We start from the raw sequence: 17,746 nt of genomic DNA on the forward strand, positions 1-17,746 counted from the left end.
TGGTCTTGAGACCGAGAACGGCCTTCTGTGCTACAACACTGACTCATGCTTTTGAATTGAAGTGTTGTTGGTGCGCCTCCATGTGGGGGTGACTTCTTTACCTTCTGACACACGTCATGGAGCAGAAGCGCTTGGAGCGCAGGAACGTGTGAGCGTAACCTCGACTCCCACAGAACTCACACTGCAGCACACCTGCCACGCTCTCGCCCAGCTCTGCAACTTCACAGGGCCGGCCGTTAGTCACACACATACACACCCAAACACATACCTTACACACACACTCACACATCACCTCACCATCTGCGGCAGGGCCATCGTCTTCCATCTCTGAGTCTGTGGAATCCGACTGGTCAGCGTCCAGCGGACTGTCCTCCGCTGCTGCGTCCCCGTTGGTTTGTATCTCCTGGGATTCAGGAAGTGAAGCCTGCTGGTCTGCGAGCAGCGAGGAGACCACCTGCATTTAGACGTGCATTTAGAAAGAGTGAAATCTCTCATACTGATGTGGAAAGACGCAAGTTCCGAGTAGAAACAGATGAGTGTATTTTTACACCTCCATATGTGACTCAAATTAGGACTCACCGGACCCCCTAGGATCACACACGTTTTCCTTTTACATTTCGGTTGATAAATCCTGGCCCAGTTTTTTTTTTTGACTTTTAAACTTGAGTCTAAATACTTAATAATATTTTTAATTATTCTATTTCAGCCCTATAATTGTTCCTTTGTGTAACCTGTTAAGTTTTAACATTACATTACAAGCTTAAAAATTGGTTTGTAATGGTACAATATTTGAGCCACATCTGTACAGTTCTCCTAGTTAATGTGAGTATACTAACAATCCCATAGGTTAGTATTCTGACACCAGAATTAAGCACGTTAGCTGAGCTGGAAATCTTTTATTCTCCATTCTCAATTATACTTGCACGCAAAATATTTGAAAGTTACCCATGGATAATACGACATGTATACCATCTAACAGTGAAACACGTTGTCAGTTTCAAGGGCCCGTTTCCCAACAGGTAAAACATCGGCCCCTGACAGACATTCGCTTGTGATGCGGCGCCACCAGTGGTCTTACCGGGAATGGCTCCAGGCCCTCTCGGATGACGAAGCCCTCTATGAGGTGTGTAAGGACTTGAGTTGTCAGTATCCGGTCCGGGCTGCCTGGGACACTGGCTAAGAAGGAAGGCGGCTGGCTGGGGCCTCTCACTGCTGCCTGCGGGACGGGAGGAGGTGGAGGAGGAGATGGAGGAGCGGGATTGCTGCTGCTGCTGGTGAGCTGGGAGGGTTCTTCCACCACAGGCGCCCTACTCACTGAGCGACTGGAGATGATAGAAGACGAACCCGGGACTGCTGGAAGGCATAGAAGAAAAGAGAAACTGTTTTTTAACCATGTGGAGGTTGTTACGTCTCTTGGACAAAACAAGGAACCTTTAATACGTCTAAAGTACTCTTTTGTATGCTGCATCTTCTATATCTAGAAGAGCACTGATTGTATTTTCAAACCAGCTTTGTGAAACAGATCTGGGTTCAGATGTTCATTGTTTAGTCACAGCTTTAACAATAAGCTTTGCTTTTCTGCGCCAGCACCCCACTGGCTAGAGAGGAGAGTTTCTAGGGTTGTAAATAGTTTTATTCTATTCTTTTTAACATTTTAATTGTCTTCATACTTCACCTGCACCATTCTGCTTAGGAGGCCCAGTGAGAGGTGTCAGGGTCCTGTCTCGCTGTGGACTGGAAGAACATGCATCCTTCCTCTCCTCTGAGCTCAGGCCATTCACTTTGCACGTTTGCCCCGACTGAAATATCAAACCACAACAAACCCTTCATCAACATAACAGATTCTGTGAACAGACAAAGCTTACAGAACTCAACCCCTGCACGCGGCGGCTCACCGTTTCATTGTGTCTGACTCGATGCACTTTCAAATTGACTGCCACCGTCTGAGGAGGTGGGAGGTTCTGGTAGGGCATCTGGACCAGAGCCTCTGCTACAGGTAGCTCCTGCTCTGTCAGCAGCATCCGACCCGACTGGACGGCCAGAGCCTGGACCGAGTGCAGGGACAGCCTCTGGAGGGAGGCCGGGGGGTTTCGGGGCAGCCTGGACAACCTGGGGAGAACCAGAGGCGGGGGAGGAGGTGGAGGTTGGTTCTGAACTTGTGGGAATGACGTCCGCCGCTGCGGAGCCGCCACCAGAGGAGGAGGCTGAGGCTGAACGGTGGCAGCCGGGATCGAGGCGTGAGCTAAGGATGCAAACACGCTGGTAAAGGACGAAGATGAAGGGGCTTGGGGGTTGTTGGTTTTGGATTGGGTGCTGGGAGTGGTCAGTCTTTTCACGGAAAGAGGAAGAGGGTTGGAGTTGGTTTCTTGAGGTGCCACTCTGAGAGCGATGGGCTGGAGCTGCCTGTGGTTTGGAGCTCCTCCTGTCGCCTGCTGGAGGATGAGCTGGTGGTGCGCCACCCGCTGGCCCGACGCACAGGACAGCTGCTGCTTGACCAGAGCGTTGCTCTGCTGCACCGGAGAGTAGGCTGCAAGGAGAGCGGTGCATAGACAGACGTGAAGAACAGAATCTAGCAAATACACAAAACAAGTTTCTCTTTCTCAAGGGTGGACTTGAAAGTTATGGCAAATGTCACGCCGTGAGAGTTCATGTTTGTTCCGGTGCCTCGCTTAAACTTGACACACACGTTCTAGTAGTCTTTCCTTTAGACCTCAGTATTTTAACACGTTATCTCACATGGCGTTATAATCTGGGGTCCTGAAGCCAGCCGGGGGACATCGGCCGGTCCTGTTTCTGTTGTGCTGTCAGTCAGCTGGTTGGTTTTCAGCCCGCAGATTGACGTCTTGGATAAAGAGGTGGTTGGAGTCAGGGCGTGTGAGTGGGCGGATGGCTTTAGGATCACACTGTGGGCTGTGGCCAGAGCTCCAGGCAAGTGGGCACGCAGAGCGAGATTCTGCACCTGAATGTGCACAGACAGAAAGTCACTTTTATCCTGTTTATAAAAGCAATAGTGGGCGAGGTCGACAGCCCAACTTTAGCAATGGTTCCTCCAGCATCCATCAAAATCCCCAAATCGCGCTGACGTGCCACATAACATTTGATTTTGCAATGTGGCTCGAGCTCTACCTAAAGTCTGTAATATTGCAGGCTTGTGGTGTGCATGCATTGTTCAAATGTTGTGCCTGGGAAAGTTTGTACCTGAGAGGAGGTAGGTAAAGAGGAGCAGGAGGTGACAGCAGGGAGGTCTGATGGAACTGCAGCCACCGTGGCTGCAGGGGTTAGAATAAGCTAACAGAAGAAAAGCAAAGAGCAGGAGAGATATGGGGCTAGAAATAAACAAACTTCATATTGTGAGAAAACACAAGACACTGTGACATTCTTGAAAACATTTGTACCATCTGAGTGCGGAGGTACATCTGAGCCTGGTTACAGTTGGCCGGTCGGTTTCCCATGAGCATGGCCTGTTGGGACATGGTGGTCGCAGAACCAGTGGATGTCTGGGTTCGGCCAATAAGCTGGGCTGTCACTGGAGATGCTGGTAAAGTAATCTAGATAAAAGAAAGACGCTGAGGTTAATATCTATACTCAGGACAGCTCCGACTGATGAGAGTTGAAACATAGATACTAACTGAGTTTTGGGAAACAGCAGCAGGCTGGTGAACCAAACTGCCACTGGATGAAGAAGGCGAATGCCGCTGACAGACCGAAGCCTGGAAGACATTGCAAGGGTACCACAAATCCTACAGTTTGTTTCAATGACTCTTCCTGCTCGCACGAACACACAACAGACACCGTCTGACCTGCTGTATGGTGGCCAGACTCTGCAGGTGAGGGCTGTGCTGGTGCTGCTGCAGGGCGGCAGTCTGCAGCATGAGGTGCTGCTGCTGGGCGGCGTACATCTGGTGTAGATACTGGGCCGCCATGCTCTGAGGTCTGTGGATGGCGTGTTGGATCACCTGTTGGATCACACGATGGATACATTACATTAGTCTGTTAGTCTATTAAAATGTATTTGATTTGTTTGTATTGCACTGTGAACTTTGAGACATTTCGAAAATAAACATTATTTGATGTTAGCATTGCAATATGTCTATCATGATAGAGAGTTGCTTTGTAGAGGGTTCTTTTTGTTTTCATGGCCAAAAGCTTGCGATATTTTAATTCTTTATATATAAGTCACTTTTTTAATACAACATATAATTCCTGCTTCTGACTATTTTCTGAACTACCTATTTTTTCTTTTTTATTATTCTGTACTGGCTCTAAAGGTAAGAGTTTGACCTAGTCATCTTACCGGCCTGTCAAGTCAAAACAAATCATGCAGGGGTCTCAGAGACTGTCTATTGCCTGGACACCTCGTTAACAATTGTATCTAAAGGTCCCTGGTACTGTCTATTACCTGGACTCAACTTAAATTAAACAATTGTATGTAGAGGTCCAGGGTACTGTTGTATACTACCTGGACTCATCAAATGAAACAAGGCATGCAGCGGCCCCGGATACCTTCTATCATTTGGATACCTCTTTTAAATGAATAATGCATGCAGAGGTCTTGGGTACTGTCTACTACCAGGACACCTCTTAAATGAAACAATGCATGCAGAGGTCCCGGCTACTGTCTAGTACCTGGACTGCTTGTCTCTCGGGTGAGATGATGCTCAGGGAAGAGGGTGCCTGGGTGCACGTGGTGCTGCCGGAGCAGACAGTTGCCATGGTGACGGCAGCTGATGTGATGGGGGAGGTGGCTACGGTCCTATTAGCGTTTGCCTGCTTCTCTCCCGGGCCCTGTCTATCCATCTCCCAGGTCACACACAGACTCAGTAATGGGAAGACTGTGGAGGTAAAATAGACATTAATTAACCGCAGGAAGTTAAATAAAACAGGCTCTTCAGTTGAATCAGTGATGGAGCTGGCAAACTTCTTTTTTGTTAAGCACTTTTTTCAACCGACACTCTGCTGCAAAAGTTTATAAAAAAGCTAAAGAAACTGATATTTGTGTAATACATAACAAAACAAGCAGTGCTGCAAAATATATAATTTTAATTTATTACAGACTTGAGCAAGTACTTTTTTATTTTGAGATTATCTATCGGCTATATATTACAAATTAATCCTACATTCATCATACGTGGAGGAAAATATACTTTAGGTGTTTCAGTGTTTAGGTTTTAACTTGCTATAGGCCTATTTAGAAATTCATAAAGCAAATCAAATAAACAAAAAGTTCCTTATTAAACTAATCCATCAAGTATAGCATTTATTCTGGCTCATTTAAAAAGACATTCATCTTGCTAATTATGTACAAGTATCTAATATTATATACGTGAACTAGTCTATAATCTTGGAGAAGTGCATGTTATATAAACAAAACTGGTAAAACAAACCTTGTGTGTTTTTTAAAGCATCTTAAATATTTGATTTACTTTTGGTCTTTTCATAGAAAGTACAACTAAATCCTTAAACTGAAGCCCAATACACACATTATAACCAACACTATCATAATGAGGAAACACATTGCACGTAACCAGTGAAAACATTGTTATGATGAATATACATATGAAATATGTAAATCATTCACATTATTATTGAGGTTTTTTTTTATATATATATATATATATAAGTGTTAAGGTTATCTGACCATTTCTGTAAAAAAAAAAAAAAAACATCAGACAAAGGTGATACAATGGGTTTTAAAGCAGCAGCTGAATGTGAGTAAGATAATGAATAGAAAATAATGATAATAATAATTAAAATGATAAATAATAATAATAATAATAATAAGAAGAAGCTGACTGAGCTAGCTTTAAAATAATATAGTTTTCTACATTTCACAAAGCTAATTGGTCTATGTAGCAGCTTGCATATTGATTGCTTTTTGCTGCAGAGGCGGTTCTGTCCAATTAAACGCCCGGGATGATTTTACACTACCACATATGATCTTAAATGCACATTGAAGATAATTCAGAAACCTATAAGCATAATACATTGCAAAAATCAGGATGTCATTCCCTGTCTGTCTGCCGGTCTGCCTTCCTGCCGGTCTGCCTCTCTTCGCTCAGACGGCGCTTTATGCATGCACAATCATTCATCTCCTCTTGTCGGCGTTACCTGCCTGGTATTGATAGACCATCAGGCCATCAGGAACTGACCAGACCCCGGCACATTGTCCCAGTCATGAAGCCTACTGATGCACCAGTACTGTCTAAAATGGAGATTAAAAAAAAAATCTGACGGCACACAGCAGGCAATAAAAGGCGGCTTGATACAGCACCGCTCGCAGTGCGGGAGGACCTTCCACAGCCGAGTCACAGCCCGCTGCGTGCACAGCGTGGAAAGTCGCGGAGGTATTTAACGGGTTAAACTGTCTTTTATACAAATAGCTTTTATTAAGTCAACTTTTGTCATTACGATGCTTGATGAAAAGCTTAAGATATTAGCTCAAAATAAAAAAAAATGTAAGATTGGGATACTGTATATATATATATATATATATATATATATATATATATATATATATATATATATATATATATATATATATATATATATATATATATATATATATATATATATATAGATTTAGCTCTGCAGACATAAATTCTTTTATGTTTCATGAATGAAAAATACATAGGGCAAAATCAGTATCCAATACAAAATGAAGTTAAAGCATCTGCGTATCTAGACATCTCTAATAAGGTGACTTAGGAAACAAGGGAATAATTGGGGGAATATGGTAATGAGTTTGTAAATGGTATGATGAAATATGATGGAACATCATCACTGTGAAACAAATGTAAAAAAAAAAAAAAAAATGAGGCTGCACTGTAATTGGGAAATAAAAGCATCAATGTCAAATTAATTAGTCCGGATGGATTTTTCCGAATATGTTCGGATTCAATATTAATGCAAGCTCATTATCCATATATGCTAAATGAAACTGGCTAATTGGGTGGAGAGAGAAAAAAAGTTTGTCATACTTCACATTCAAGTCTGAGAGAGAGAGAGAGAGAGAGAGAGAGAGAGAGAGAGAGAGAGAGAGAGAGAGAGAGAGAGAGAGAGAGAGAGAGAGAGAGAGAGAGAGAGAGAGCAAATATAATTCTACTGCATTTGCAGCAAGGTTGCAGCTTGACATAAATAAATATAACAAATAAATACATTGCTATTTTGGGTTATTATTTAATGTTATTTTTGTAGTCGAAGTAAGTCACTGTGGAGTGAAGGTGTATGTTGTTTCATTATTTATTCCATAATTGCACAGCAGCACAAAGTAGTTCACTCATTTCAACAAAAATATTTTTTCCTTTTTCCTTTTGTTCCTGGCTAGTTTTGTTGTTAGTTCCAAACCAAAGCACTTGAATGCGCGACATGTCTTGAAGGCATCAACGATGTCCGAGCACAGATGTTTAAACTTGAAGGCATCACTCACCCATATAAAGTGCTTCAGTTGGTACAGTCTAAATGCAGGCAAAGCATATATTGAGATTTAAGGTGGTACTAAACATACAATACATACGTATTGTATGTTGTAAACTTACAAGCTGTACATAACAGTGGATTTAAAAGTACAATATTTGTTAAACGCCATTATACATGTGTGTGTGTTTGTATGCGTCACCCCAAGCATTCCGACAATGGACTCGTCCGTCGTTAGGCCTTTGCAGTAGGGAGTTGTTTGGCGGATCCCGCAAGTTTTTCTTTACTTTACATGTTACTGTTGTTTCTCTAAAGAAGGCCAAACTCTTAATTTTGACCCACACTTGCCCCCTCGTTCACTTGGCGTCTCAACGGACTTTAAAAACAAAGTGTTTCGGGGCGCGGTACTCAACTAGAGGGCCGAAGAAGGAAGGAAGGAAGGGAGGCATCGGTGACTCGGACTGACCACGGCGGAGCTTATGATGCCGACGTTGCGGGACAGCACCATGTCCCACCCCGGCGAGAATTCCCACCAAGTCCGGGTGAAAGCGTATTATAAAGGGTAAGAAATCCCCGTTCCCGCCAGTATGTCTCGGATCTTGCTAGTCGGCACTCTAGAACCAGGTTTAGACTCGGAAGGTGGCTAACTGGTCGGCTAACGTGAGCTAACCTTGCTAACTGCTAACGTCGGGTCCCAGTTGAAGGTAAACTTCACCAGACAGGTGAGGCTGTCCAGACATGTTGTCCGGAGGAAGACAGACTCTGTGCGGTTCAATACATAGGACAGCTGGACTGAGAAGCTGTGAAGTTGTTTAAAATCAGTCCAACATTTGTTGTGGATCGATTGTGATATTTATCTGACACCTGACACAGTTTGTAAGCTTTGGAGCGAATCTGTCATCTAGTCAGTCTGTCTGTTAGTCAGCTGACATTCTCCCTTTTCTACTCGCAGTCTGACTGTTAGTCTGTCATCTAGTCTGTCTTCTATTTTGTTAGTCTGTTATCTTCTCAGTCATTCTGTCTCTTGTCAGTCTCTCTAGTTCTACTCTCTGTCACCGGTAGATTAACCCTGTTTAATACGGTTCATAACAAGCCCACTATGCTGTTATACACCGGATAACATTCATATCGTACAGTATATTCTGTTTTGGCAAGTTAACGAGATTAATGTAATGCCATTCAAGGATTGCCGTTATGAAAACTGGAAATTATGACAGTTTTAATTGATGTTGATGTCGTCACGATAACTGTTTTAGAATGAAGTTGTCGTTCATTATGTAATGACTGACAATGTGATGTCAAACTGTTCGGATGGTATTCTCGAGAATTTCAGAAGTACTGATATTGTATTCATCAGACTACATATCTTTTACCATCAAACCAGTTTCTCATCTATTTGGGTTTTCCCTGAACTTAACTCTACCCTAACTAGGGCAGCAACTAATGACACTTTTTTTTAAATTATCTATCGATTATTATTTTTGATTGAATAAATACATGGTTAACTCTCTAAAAAATATATGAGTGTTTGGCTTCACCTTAAAAAACATAGGTTTCTCTGATTCATTCATCATCACAGGAGCGGTTGGTTAATTTCCTGTTGATTGATTAAGCGATTAATTGTTTCAGCTCTAGCCCTAAAGAGTCATTAATTGTAAACACATAAATATCTTTGTGCGATTCATCCCTGATGAAGTCACATACGAGCGATGTCAGTGTTTTGAATATATCATACCAAGCCTTGCAGAGGCAGTTCAGCTGTTTTTAGTTTCACATGTGGATGCGATGAGGGAAAATCATTGGTCACACTGTTGTTTAAATGACACTCCAAGCCTCTCTGTTTGATAGAGCCAGCGATTGGAGCCAAGTCAAGACTTGAAAAACGTGAAGTGCAAGTTCCCTCAGCCAGACCTGTTGTATTTCTCACTTACTCTGGGACACACCTCAGGAACACTGTAATAAGTGCTGGTCATTAGGTGTCATCGTGCAGAACAAAGCATCTGAAGTATTCATGAGGTTGCTGCTGAGGAATCTCAGCAATGCTGCCAAAGACGGAACGCAGTAAGATCGTCTCGTTGTTTTTCTCATCGGAACACGTTAAGCCGGGAGCTCATCAGTGTTGTTCTCGTGGTTCTGCAGAAGTTCGGAGTGGGAAAAAATAGTTGCACAGAATCAATATATTAGATTAGTACTACGAGATTAGGTCACAACCATATGTTGGTATTGTTTCTTTACTGTTTTTATAAGATTGTAACAGCACAACTTCTATAAACCTTCTAAAACAATATCATGTAAATGTCTTTGTACATTGACACTTATCGTGACTAAGTTAACATTTAAGCTGGAAACAATTAGTCAATTGCTTGATTGTCAGAAAAACAATCAGCAACTATTTGGATAATCAGTACATTGTTTAAGTAATTTTTCATGCCAAAATATTTAAATGAGTGCTAAACATTCCCAGGTCCCAGCTTCTCAAATGGCATGATTTGTTGTTTCTTTTCATACTGTTGGGTGTTGAGCTTTTGGTTTAGTCAAAACAAGACCGTTAAAGATGTCAGCTTTGGCTCTGTGAAGCTCTAACTCGCATTTTCTCCCAATATTTTGGCACGATTAATATTTGATTTAATGAATTGAAAAAACACCTTGCAGATCAATTGGTCATGAAAATAGTTGTTAGTTTTAGCCCTTGGGAATATATGGGTCGAAGTGAATGCAGGTGTCCCAAACGTGACAGCTCACTTCACTGATTAGTTATGTTTCTGTGCTTGAAAGTCGTAATCGCTCAAATCAGCTTGTTCCTCCTTTTTTAAATCTGTAAGAAATCCCCCCATGGCCTCTTGCTGTGTTATTATCTCAGCTCATTTAGTTTCAGTCTAGTTTTTGAGTCCATTTATGCCTATTTGCATGTCTGTTGTCTGTCAGGGCCAGCTGGTGTCAGCCGGTAGCAGTCTCAGCCTGTCACTGGCCCGTCTTCATTTGGCTCTCTTTAAGACTGGTGGTCAATGGAGAAGGCTTCAAATGCATTGACCACATGGCCAGAAACTGACAGTGATGCAAATACTGTACAATGGGAGTAGATGGACAGCAATTCAAAGTGTGGAAGGGAATCAAACAGTCAAGTTAATTTGTATTGTCAACAAATCTATTGAAAATGTTGTCAATCAATGGTTTTGTCAATGGTTTTGTTTCTAAAATGTCAGAAATCAGTGGAAATAGTCCGTCCTTTCCCACAGGCCCAAGTGACGTCATGCAGTACAGACTCATGTCGTTAACACCTCACATTTCCTGTAGCTCCCTCCCCTCACAGGCTTCCCTCACACACACGTTATCTCAAACTAAATTGTTCACGTGAGTCCAAGAGTGCAGCTTTTACGTGTCGTGTGGATGTCTTCTTTCCTCGTCCCTCTGCGTGTGCAGTCCGCAAGTCAAAGTCACCGTTGCTGGCCTCTATCTTTTTTAAACGGCTGCGTTTTAAGGCTGCAGTCTCAGGGCACTCTTCTGCACTGCAAGTGCAAGCCAGAGCGTAGTAATGCAGGCAGGTTATAAAAAAAGAAATATCCAAATACCAAAACTGAATAACTAACAAACAACTATTTTAATACAATTAAGTTCTGTCTTGTATCTAAAAATGTTGATTTTCAACTTAATGTCCACTCCAGTTTAAGAGCTCTCTTTTAGAAAAAATGTATAAGAAGCTTTCCCTTTATGCCTTGTATTGCTCCCTTTAGTTCAGTATGTTAGGTGTGTTTTATAGTGCATAAGTGAGTGTTTGTAACAGCTGACAAACATAGGAGCGAGAAGTGGTTAAGGCTATAAGTATTTATTTATTCTGAACCTATATTCTGAACCTGGTGGTTGGCTCTGGATTACATAATGTCCGGATTTTATAATTGTATTGTGAGTAAGTAATTAATTCAAGTAATACTTGTGTGTATTTGTTTTAATTATTATATGTTGTATGAAGGATTTTATTTTGCCAGAATTGACCAGCAGGAATTTCACAAACAGTGCACTGTCTGTGTTTTTTGATCTGGTTTTTAGCCAAATATTTGTTCTAGTTGGAAGAATCTGTTCGTATTTGCTCTGGCCTACAATCTTCTGACACTTGCCTCTTTCTGTGTTTACCAGTCAGTTTACTGTAGTCCTGTTTTATCAAAATAGCCATGATTTGCATTTCTATTTGGCGAGTATGTGAGCATCCGCGTGACGTACATTTAACACAGGATAGGATCTGTGCAGACGTCCGCATACTTACGAGTTGTGCTGAGTCGCGTCCAAAATGGACCTTCTCCATCTCACAACCCTCCTTCAAACATGCACGTGTTGACAGATCAGAGAGAAAGACGTTGTCTCTGTGTTCAGCTGTCAGTCCTTTTGTAGCTTCCAACTGAATCTCTATGGTTGAACAATAAGTTTTTCTCCCATCTCCCTCTTGGTACTCTTGTATCTGCTTTATTTTATTATTTTGCATACCAGCTATAAGGTTATTGCTGCTGATGAAAACCCAACATTTCCTGATTTGGTCCTTCATTATGAAAGCTTTTAAAAAACCAAATAACGGGACTTTTGTGTGAGGAATATAGAGGAAATAAAATGTGTTAATCACAGGATTAGCGGAGCTTTGTTAGCAGCTATTCTTCAATAAAACAAGTCTACTAATGCTGGGGGGGGAGGTTTTCCAGCAGCAAAATAAAAACACAGGACTCTGACTGTGAAGAGTATAGGAAATGAATTGTGTGTCGTCGCCTGTTTAAAGCCCCTGTTTTGACCACTAGACACAGCCATGGTTACACGCACCTCCAGCCAAGTAGCCATGTTGTAATTGAGGTGAAAATCACTGCCATACTGGGCTGACATGTCCAGCATCTGTGTATGGAAAAGGGGTTTACAAAAATGCTTATACTGTGTAGTCTTCTTAAATCCATAAAATGTTTCTGTAAATCTCTGCCAGTGTGTAACCATGTCGGGCCAGAAGCATTATTTCGCAGAGTTGCCAGCACCGACTAACACAAGGCTTTTTATGTGCCAGATCAACTTCAGGATTCCTTCGTCAGGCATGTTGTTTGGCAGGAAGCTGGGATTACATCGGCTCGACGGAGCAGTTCAGATATTTTCCTCTTTTGAAAGGAGTTGCTCGTCTCTTTCAAAGAGGCTGCCATCTGCATCAGTGCTCCAAGCCTCTGCTTTGTTTAAAATACAGCAAGCCTTCCTTGTGTTGCCATTTACTTTTGCTTTGAAAGCCCCTTGTGCGCTAAAACCACAAAGTCGTACACCCCTCACCCACTCATCCACTGACACGCACATTCACTAACGAGTCTGAGTATCGCACAGTTTCAGCGGGTACATATATGTGTTGTATTGTCTGTTATTGCGTCTACATGTCCTGTATATTGTGCATAACATAACTCCAGTGGTTGCATATGCGTGTCTCTCACTTCGAGTGACCTTGTCTCAGGCTCAGTGGGAGTGCGTTTGGTTGGTGCCATTGTGGTGCGACGAACAAGGCTCCCTCATGCTTTCCACAGCAGGAGAGCTGAGGGGCCTGGAGACCACAGAATCTCGCAGTTTATGTATCATTCACCCTGACCTGTTGTTGTTGTTTTGGTAAACTAAACTTCAGCACGTGCATTTCCATATTTGCTTCGGCGTGTTTGTTTGTGTTGCCTCAAACATCAGTGCGTGTAAGTCCCGGCGTGTGATATCGGATTTCATGCGGAGTGCATGCGTGTGGGTTGCGTGAAGGTGTTGCAGAGGGGCATGCCCATGCGTGGCAGCAGTGACAGGTAGATGGATGGTCCTAGGTGTTCGTGGAAGCCCAGAGCCGCACCAAGACCCTTCTTACCGCCTGAGCAGTCACAAATGACGAATGGCTTCATGCTGGGCAGATGGGGCCGCAGAGTTTTACTCATGGCAGTTCAGACGCCAGGAGCGCAAGCCAGCACTCTCCTCCTCCTCCTCCTACTCCTCCTCATTTTAATTTAGCTGTACTGTGGGACGTCACACAGCAGAGGAATGCCAAGTCTGTGTGGAATGCTGCTTCCTCCCAGTTACTCACCAGTGATGAGCTCCCAGTCTCACTCTACAAAATCCTCTATGCCTTAGTCACTACTTTTCACTACTAATTAATTTATTGAAATCTTAATGTTTAAAGAATGCAATATTGTCTAATTTATTTTCCAATTCGAAGTAAGCAACAATAGTCAACAAACGTTTTGTGAAAATTGTCCCTTTTCCTTCAATTCAGCCATTAGTTATTTATTGGCAGATTACTTCCTTGATTAATCAGTATGGGTTGTAAAATGGTAAGTAAGTGAGAGTGAAAAATGGAAATGCCAATCACAAATTCCAAGATGCCATTTTAAAATGGCTTAATTTTTCACTCCAAGAAAACCAGCAAAATGTCGCACTTGAAAAGCTAGAACCAGATAATTCTTGACAAAGTCATTAATAGATGATCAGAAATGGTTGCTAATTCTCTATAGATCATCTATTTGATTTATTGGCGGATTATTTTAGCTCTAGTCATCATTTAGTTTTGTGAAGACACATCAAGCCTGTATGCACAAAAGAGAAAATGTGCTTTACAGCAGAGTTGCTTTGTCTGCAACCTGAAATAAAGTAGTTAACCGAGTGACTCATTGAAACCTAAAGATATTCAGTTAACTGTCATACGACAAAGAACGACATCAAAACCTCATTTTATCAGCTGGAACCAGTGCATGTTTGGCATATTTTGCTTTAAAAGGACCATCTGAGAATTAATTGTCTATATAATTGCGGCTTTCAGCTCTACTATACAGCAAAAACCTATAAAAGTTTTACAATAGGAAGAAAACCTCTGTGAAGATATTTTGCGTTCCTGTTTATTTATATCACTTTGCAGTCTCTGCCACTTTCCTGGAATGGCTTCAGCCGCTAGCTGTGCTTGTGTCTGTGTCATAGAGGATGTTGTTTGAGGCTCCTGAGACATTTTCACAAGTTTAACTACAGTGTACATACAGTGTTTAATGAACACCCACAGCTCAGGTCCAGCTACACGTGGCACAGTAAAAGTCACCTGCTGGCATTAATACGCCACCTGGATCATCACGTGGGAACCGTTACAGAGAGAGAAAGTGTGTGTGTGTGTGCATGTGCATGCGCGCGTCCATACACTGTCTATCTTCTGACATTATAAGCTTTAGGAGGAAGTAAAGATGCCATGCTTTACTCATTCTTGAGCTGGGGTTTTTAATTAAAACTGTTTAATACATGCTATGCGGAAGCTGCTCTCTTTAAATGCTTAACATTAATGTGAAACATCAATCTGGTGTTATTTGTGTGTGTGTGTTTGCTCACGTACAGGGACTGACCCCACAGTCACCTTATATACACACACACACACACACACACACACACACACACACACACACTGTCTTCGCTGACCTTGGACTTGTACAGTGTACATCCCTATAAGTGTGCACTGTTCACACCACATGCTGTGATTTTATCATTCCGCTGTAAAGCTCTCAAGTTGATGAAAAACTGGGTCTATCTTTGACGATGGCAGTAAAGAGAGATTCTTGTCCTTGATCCACTCCCTGACCAGTGGGACGGCTTTTACACCCTCCTCTTTGTTGCTCCACTTCTTAACCGCACTTAACCCTTTGTGTTGACCACCATTTCCTAGACACCATGTTGCCTGCAGGCCTGGAAAGGCGAATGCGTGTACAGTCTCCATCCCCCATCGTTGGCCTGTAAACATTGCAGAGGCTGCAAGTGACATCCATTTTAACGCCTCCCATGAAATGATGGCCGACAGATGATCCCACCTACAGGGTATAGATGCTCTCGGTCACCCACCACTGCTCTCCTTACCCCACGTCTCACCGTAGTGTTCGAGTGCATGTGTGAACTGAGTGAGTGGAGAGTGATGTACTTGTTGACTACGCCAAGTGTTTTGACTCCTTTCCAGGAAGTGATGGAGTGCAGTGGTGGACAGTGAGCCTTCACCAAAGCGGTCACAATACAACTACAAGCACCATTGACTGTGATTAATTCTGCTCGAGTGTGTGGCTCACTCACTCTCTTTTTTTCATTTTTGTTTTCATTCTTTCTCACTCCTGATTTTGCTCTTTTTTTTCACACACCCACAATCATGCTGTACAGATGAATGCACACATAACAATGTGACAGACTGCAAGACTGTGACTCCCACACAGCAGTGTTTTGGGGAAAATGACGCTCTCACACCTCTTTTTCTCTCTCCATCAAAAGTCTGGTGTTCTCCAGTGAGTGTTTCTCTGAGGGCATCAGAGATGTCGAGAGAAAAGGAACAATGGATTAATCAATGAGTTATCTAACAAAAACACTAAATATTCTCTTATGTTTTTTATTTAAAGATGTCACTTTGGGGTCTAGTTGATTGTGATCTGTGGACTATTTTCACTATTTGGCCATAGTAATTTGTATAATAATATGTTTGGGAAGTCCATCTTTATTATTGATTGCCATTAGTAATATGTCATTTTGACTACTTCATATAAAACAATTTGAAAACGGATACTATTTTTGTAGATTTAATGCACATAAAAATGTGTGTCTCTATTTTTATTTCCTTTTTTTTGTTTTTGAGACCGCCCTCAAATGAATACGTCCTCTTTAAAAGTAAAGACTTCAAATAATTTAAATGCTAATCCTTGCATTAACATCAATACCATACATGTGTGCTTTCTGAGTAGGTGGAAGATGTATTGTATTGATTTTTGTTGCCCTTGGTGACTTTCTATTTATAATAATCTTATTCTTAGTACTGATTCAATACGCGTTGGATTGGTGCATCCATTAAGAGTAATCGGGATTGTAAAATAAAATGTTTTACTTATTTGTCTTTTCTGCAGGGACATCATGATCACTCACTTTGAGCCGTCCATCTCATACGAGGGTCTGTACGGGGAGGTGAAGGACATGTGCTCCATGGACAACGACCAACTCTTCACCATGAAGTGGATCGACGAGGAAGGTACGTACCACCCCACCCCCTTACACACACTCCTACACTCCTTTCTACCCTTAACTGCTTCAAGTGGAGGCATAAGAGACTAAGCTCTCACGACAGGAAAAATACATTTACGAAATAAAACTTGAGATATTGTCACATGTGACATCATGAGAAGTAAACGGATTCAGAGGCCACTGGCTACGTTAGCCAGCATTCAGCAATGCCATGTGTTTCTTGTCAGTCAAAGAGTGCAGCGCTACCACACCTAATTCCCTGTTGTCAGTCAGTCAGTTAGTCAGGCAGCAGTAATAGTGTCATAGAAAAGATGGAGCCGTCAGACTGCTATGCTGACGATAAGGTCAGCCTGCCCAAACTCATTAGACTCAGATCGGCTCCCTCTGGTCGCCACCCAAATACAATCACTGGAGTAATTTGCCTGTCTGAGAAAGAAAAGCTGCTTGATGGTCGTAATGCAGTAGTCTAGCTGTCGCTCCGGCCCCACCCATGGTAACTGCATGCACACAGCTCCGCAATGTAAACTTAAATCATTGTCACGATAATTAAAGAATTTACCTTGGGTTAATTCACGCTTTTCTAACCCTGGTTTAAATGTACCAAATGCCATCGGCAGGTCTGTACTTCTTGTGATTTGAAAAAAACTTGACTTACTAAACACAGACCTAGTTCCGCAATCTCATTTGGTGCTTTTCTTTGTCGTATGTGATGGTTAATTCTTGGGCTTTCGACCAGATAAAACAAGTAATTTGAAGAAGTAAAACTTTCAAACTTCTGAACAAAATTGGCTTTAAGTGGTTGTTGTGTGGTGGGTATATTTCATTTTCTAAACCAAAATGGTTAATTGGGAAAATAATTGATACATTTATTACTAATGAAAATAGTTTATTCATCACATAATGATTTTGACATATTGCGAAACAATTCTTATTCTTTTTTTCATTGTGTTAAGTAACTTGTTTTTTATTTTTAAAACTCCTAAATATTGAAATTGGTAGTAACCTCAAAAATCCTCTATCAGTCAAGCTATAATCCAAAGTAAATGTGCTCCTTTTCACCAAGTCAAAAAATGAAGGCGTATAACTGTGTTGTGAAAAACATTGACTGAGATTCCTGCTGTGGGGACATTTAGATTGGCGAGTGATTCAGCCTTATCAGTACTTTTACTGTAAACAGTTTGTCTCTCTTCCTGTGTTTTCTCTGTAACATACATGGACTCATCCACTCACAAACTTAATGACTCTTCAGGAAACCATAACTTTTCAGTAAAGATAAAAACCTAGCCTTGAAGGTTGTCTCAGTCCACCCAGGTTCAAGTTCTGTATGTTTTTTTAA

General features: G+C 41.9%; 2 protein-coding genes across 5 annotated transcripts in view; one reads left to right on the plus strand and one right to left on the minus strand.

Moving 5' to 3' along the window:
• phc3 (polyhomeotic homolog 3 (Drosophila)) overlaps positions 1–6,199 on the minus strand; it is a 10,216-nt gene extending 4,017 nt beyond the window's left edge. Inside the window, exons 1-12 of one of the 4 annotated variants that reach the window (XM_068570279.1) lie at positions 6,113–6,199; positions 4,627–4,832; positions 3,801–3,956; positions 3,630–3,710; positions 3,396–3,548; positions 3,199–3,288; positions 2,737–2,959; positions 1,896–2,527; positions 1,676–1,799; positions 1,079–1,353; positions 298–454; positions 102–219 (exon numbers count right to left, since the gene is read on the minus strand). In XM_068570279.1, the coding sequence (XP_068426380.1) occupies positions 102–219; positions 298–454; positions 1,079–1,353; positions 1,676–1,799; positions 1,896–2,527; positions 2,737–2,959; positions 3,199–3,288; positions 3,396–3,548; positions 3,630–3,710; positions 3,801–3,956; positions 4,627–4,797 (2,180 nt within the window). In that variant the 5' untranslated portion in view covers positions 4,798–4,832; positions 6,113–6,199. Of the gene's footprint in view, positions 1–101; positions 220–297; positions 455–1,078; positions 1,354–1,675; positions 1,800–1,895; positions 2,528–2,736; positions 2,960–3,198; positions 3,289–3,395; positions 3,549–3,629; positions 3,711–3,800; positions 3,957–4,626; positions 4,833–6,108 lie in introns of all 4 variants that reach the window. The other 3 variants (XM_068570260.1, XM_068570270.1, XM_068570253.1) reach the window with 3 other exon arrangements.
• Positions 6,200–7,655: 1,456 nt separating this feature from the next.
• Positions 7,656–17,746, plus strand: part of prkci (protein kinase C, iota) — a 29,001-nt gene continuing 18,910 nt past the window's right edge. The window contains exons 1-2 of the mRNA XM_068568799.1: positions 7,656–7,975; positions 16,296–16,417. Of these exons, the coding sequence (XP_068424900.1) occupies positions 7,893–7,975; positions 16,296–16,417 (205 nt within the window). The 5' untranslated portion in view covers positions 7,656–7,892. The remainder of the gene's footprint in view (positions 7,976–16,295; positions 16,418–17,746) is intronic.

Source organism: Clinocottus analis, unplaced genomic scaffold (assembly GCF_023055335.1).
Source record: "Clinocottus analis isolate CAN_PGR_092001 unplaced genomic scaffold, fCliAna1.0.p SCAF_11, whole genome shotgun sequence".
Taxonomy (NCBI): Eukaryota; Metazoa; Chordata; class Actinopteri; order Perciformes; family Cottidae; genus Clinocottus; species Clinocottus analis.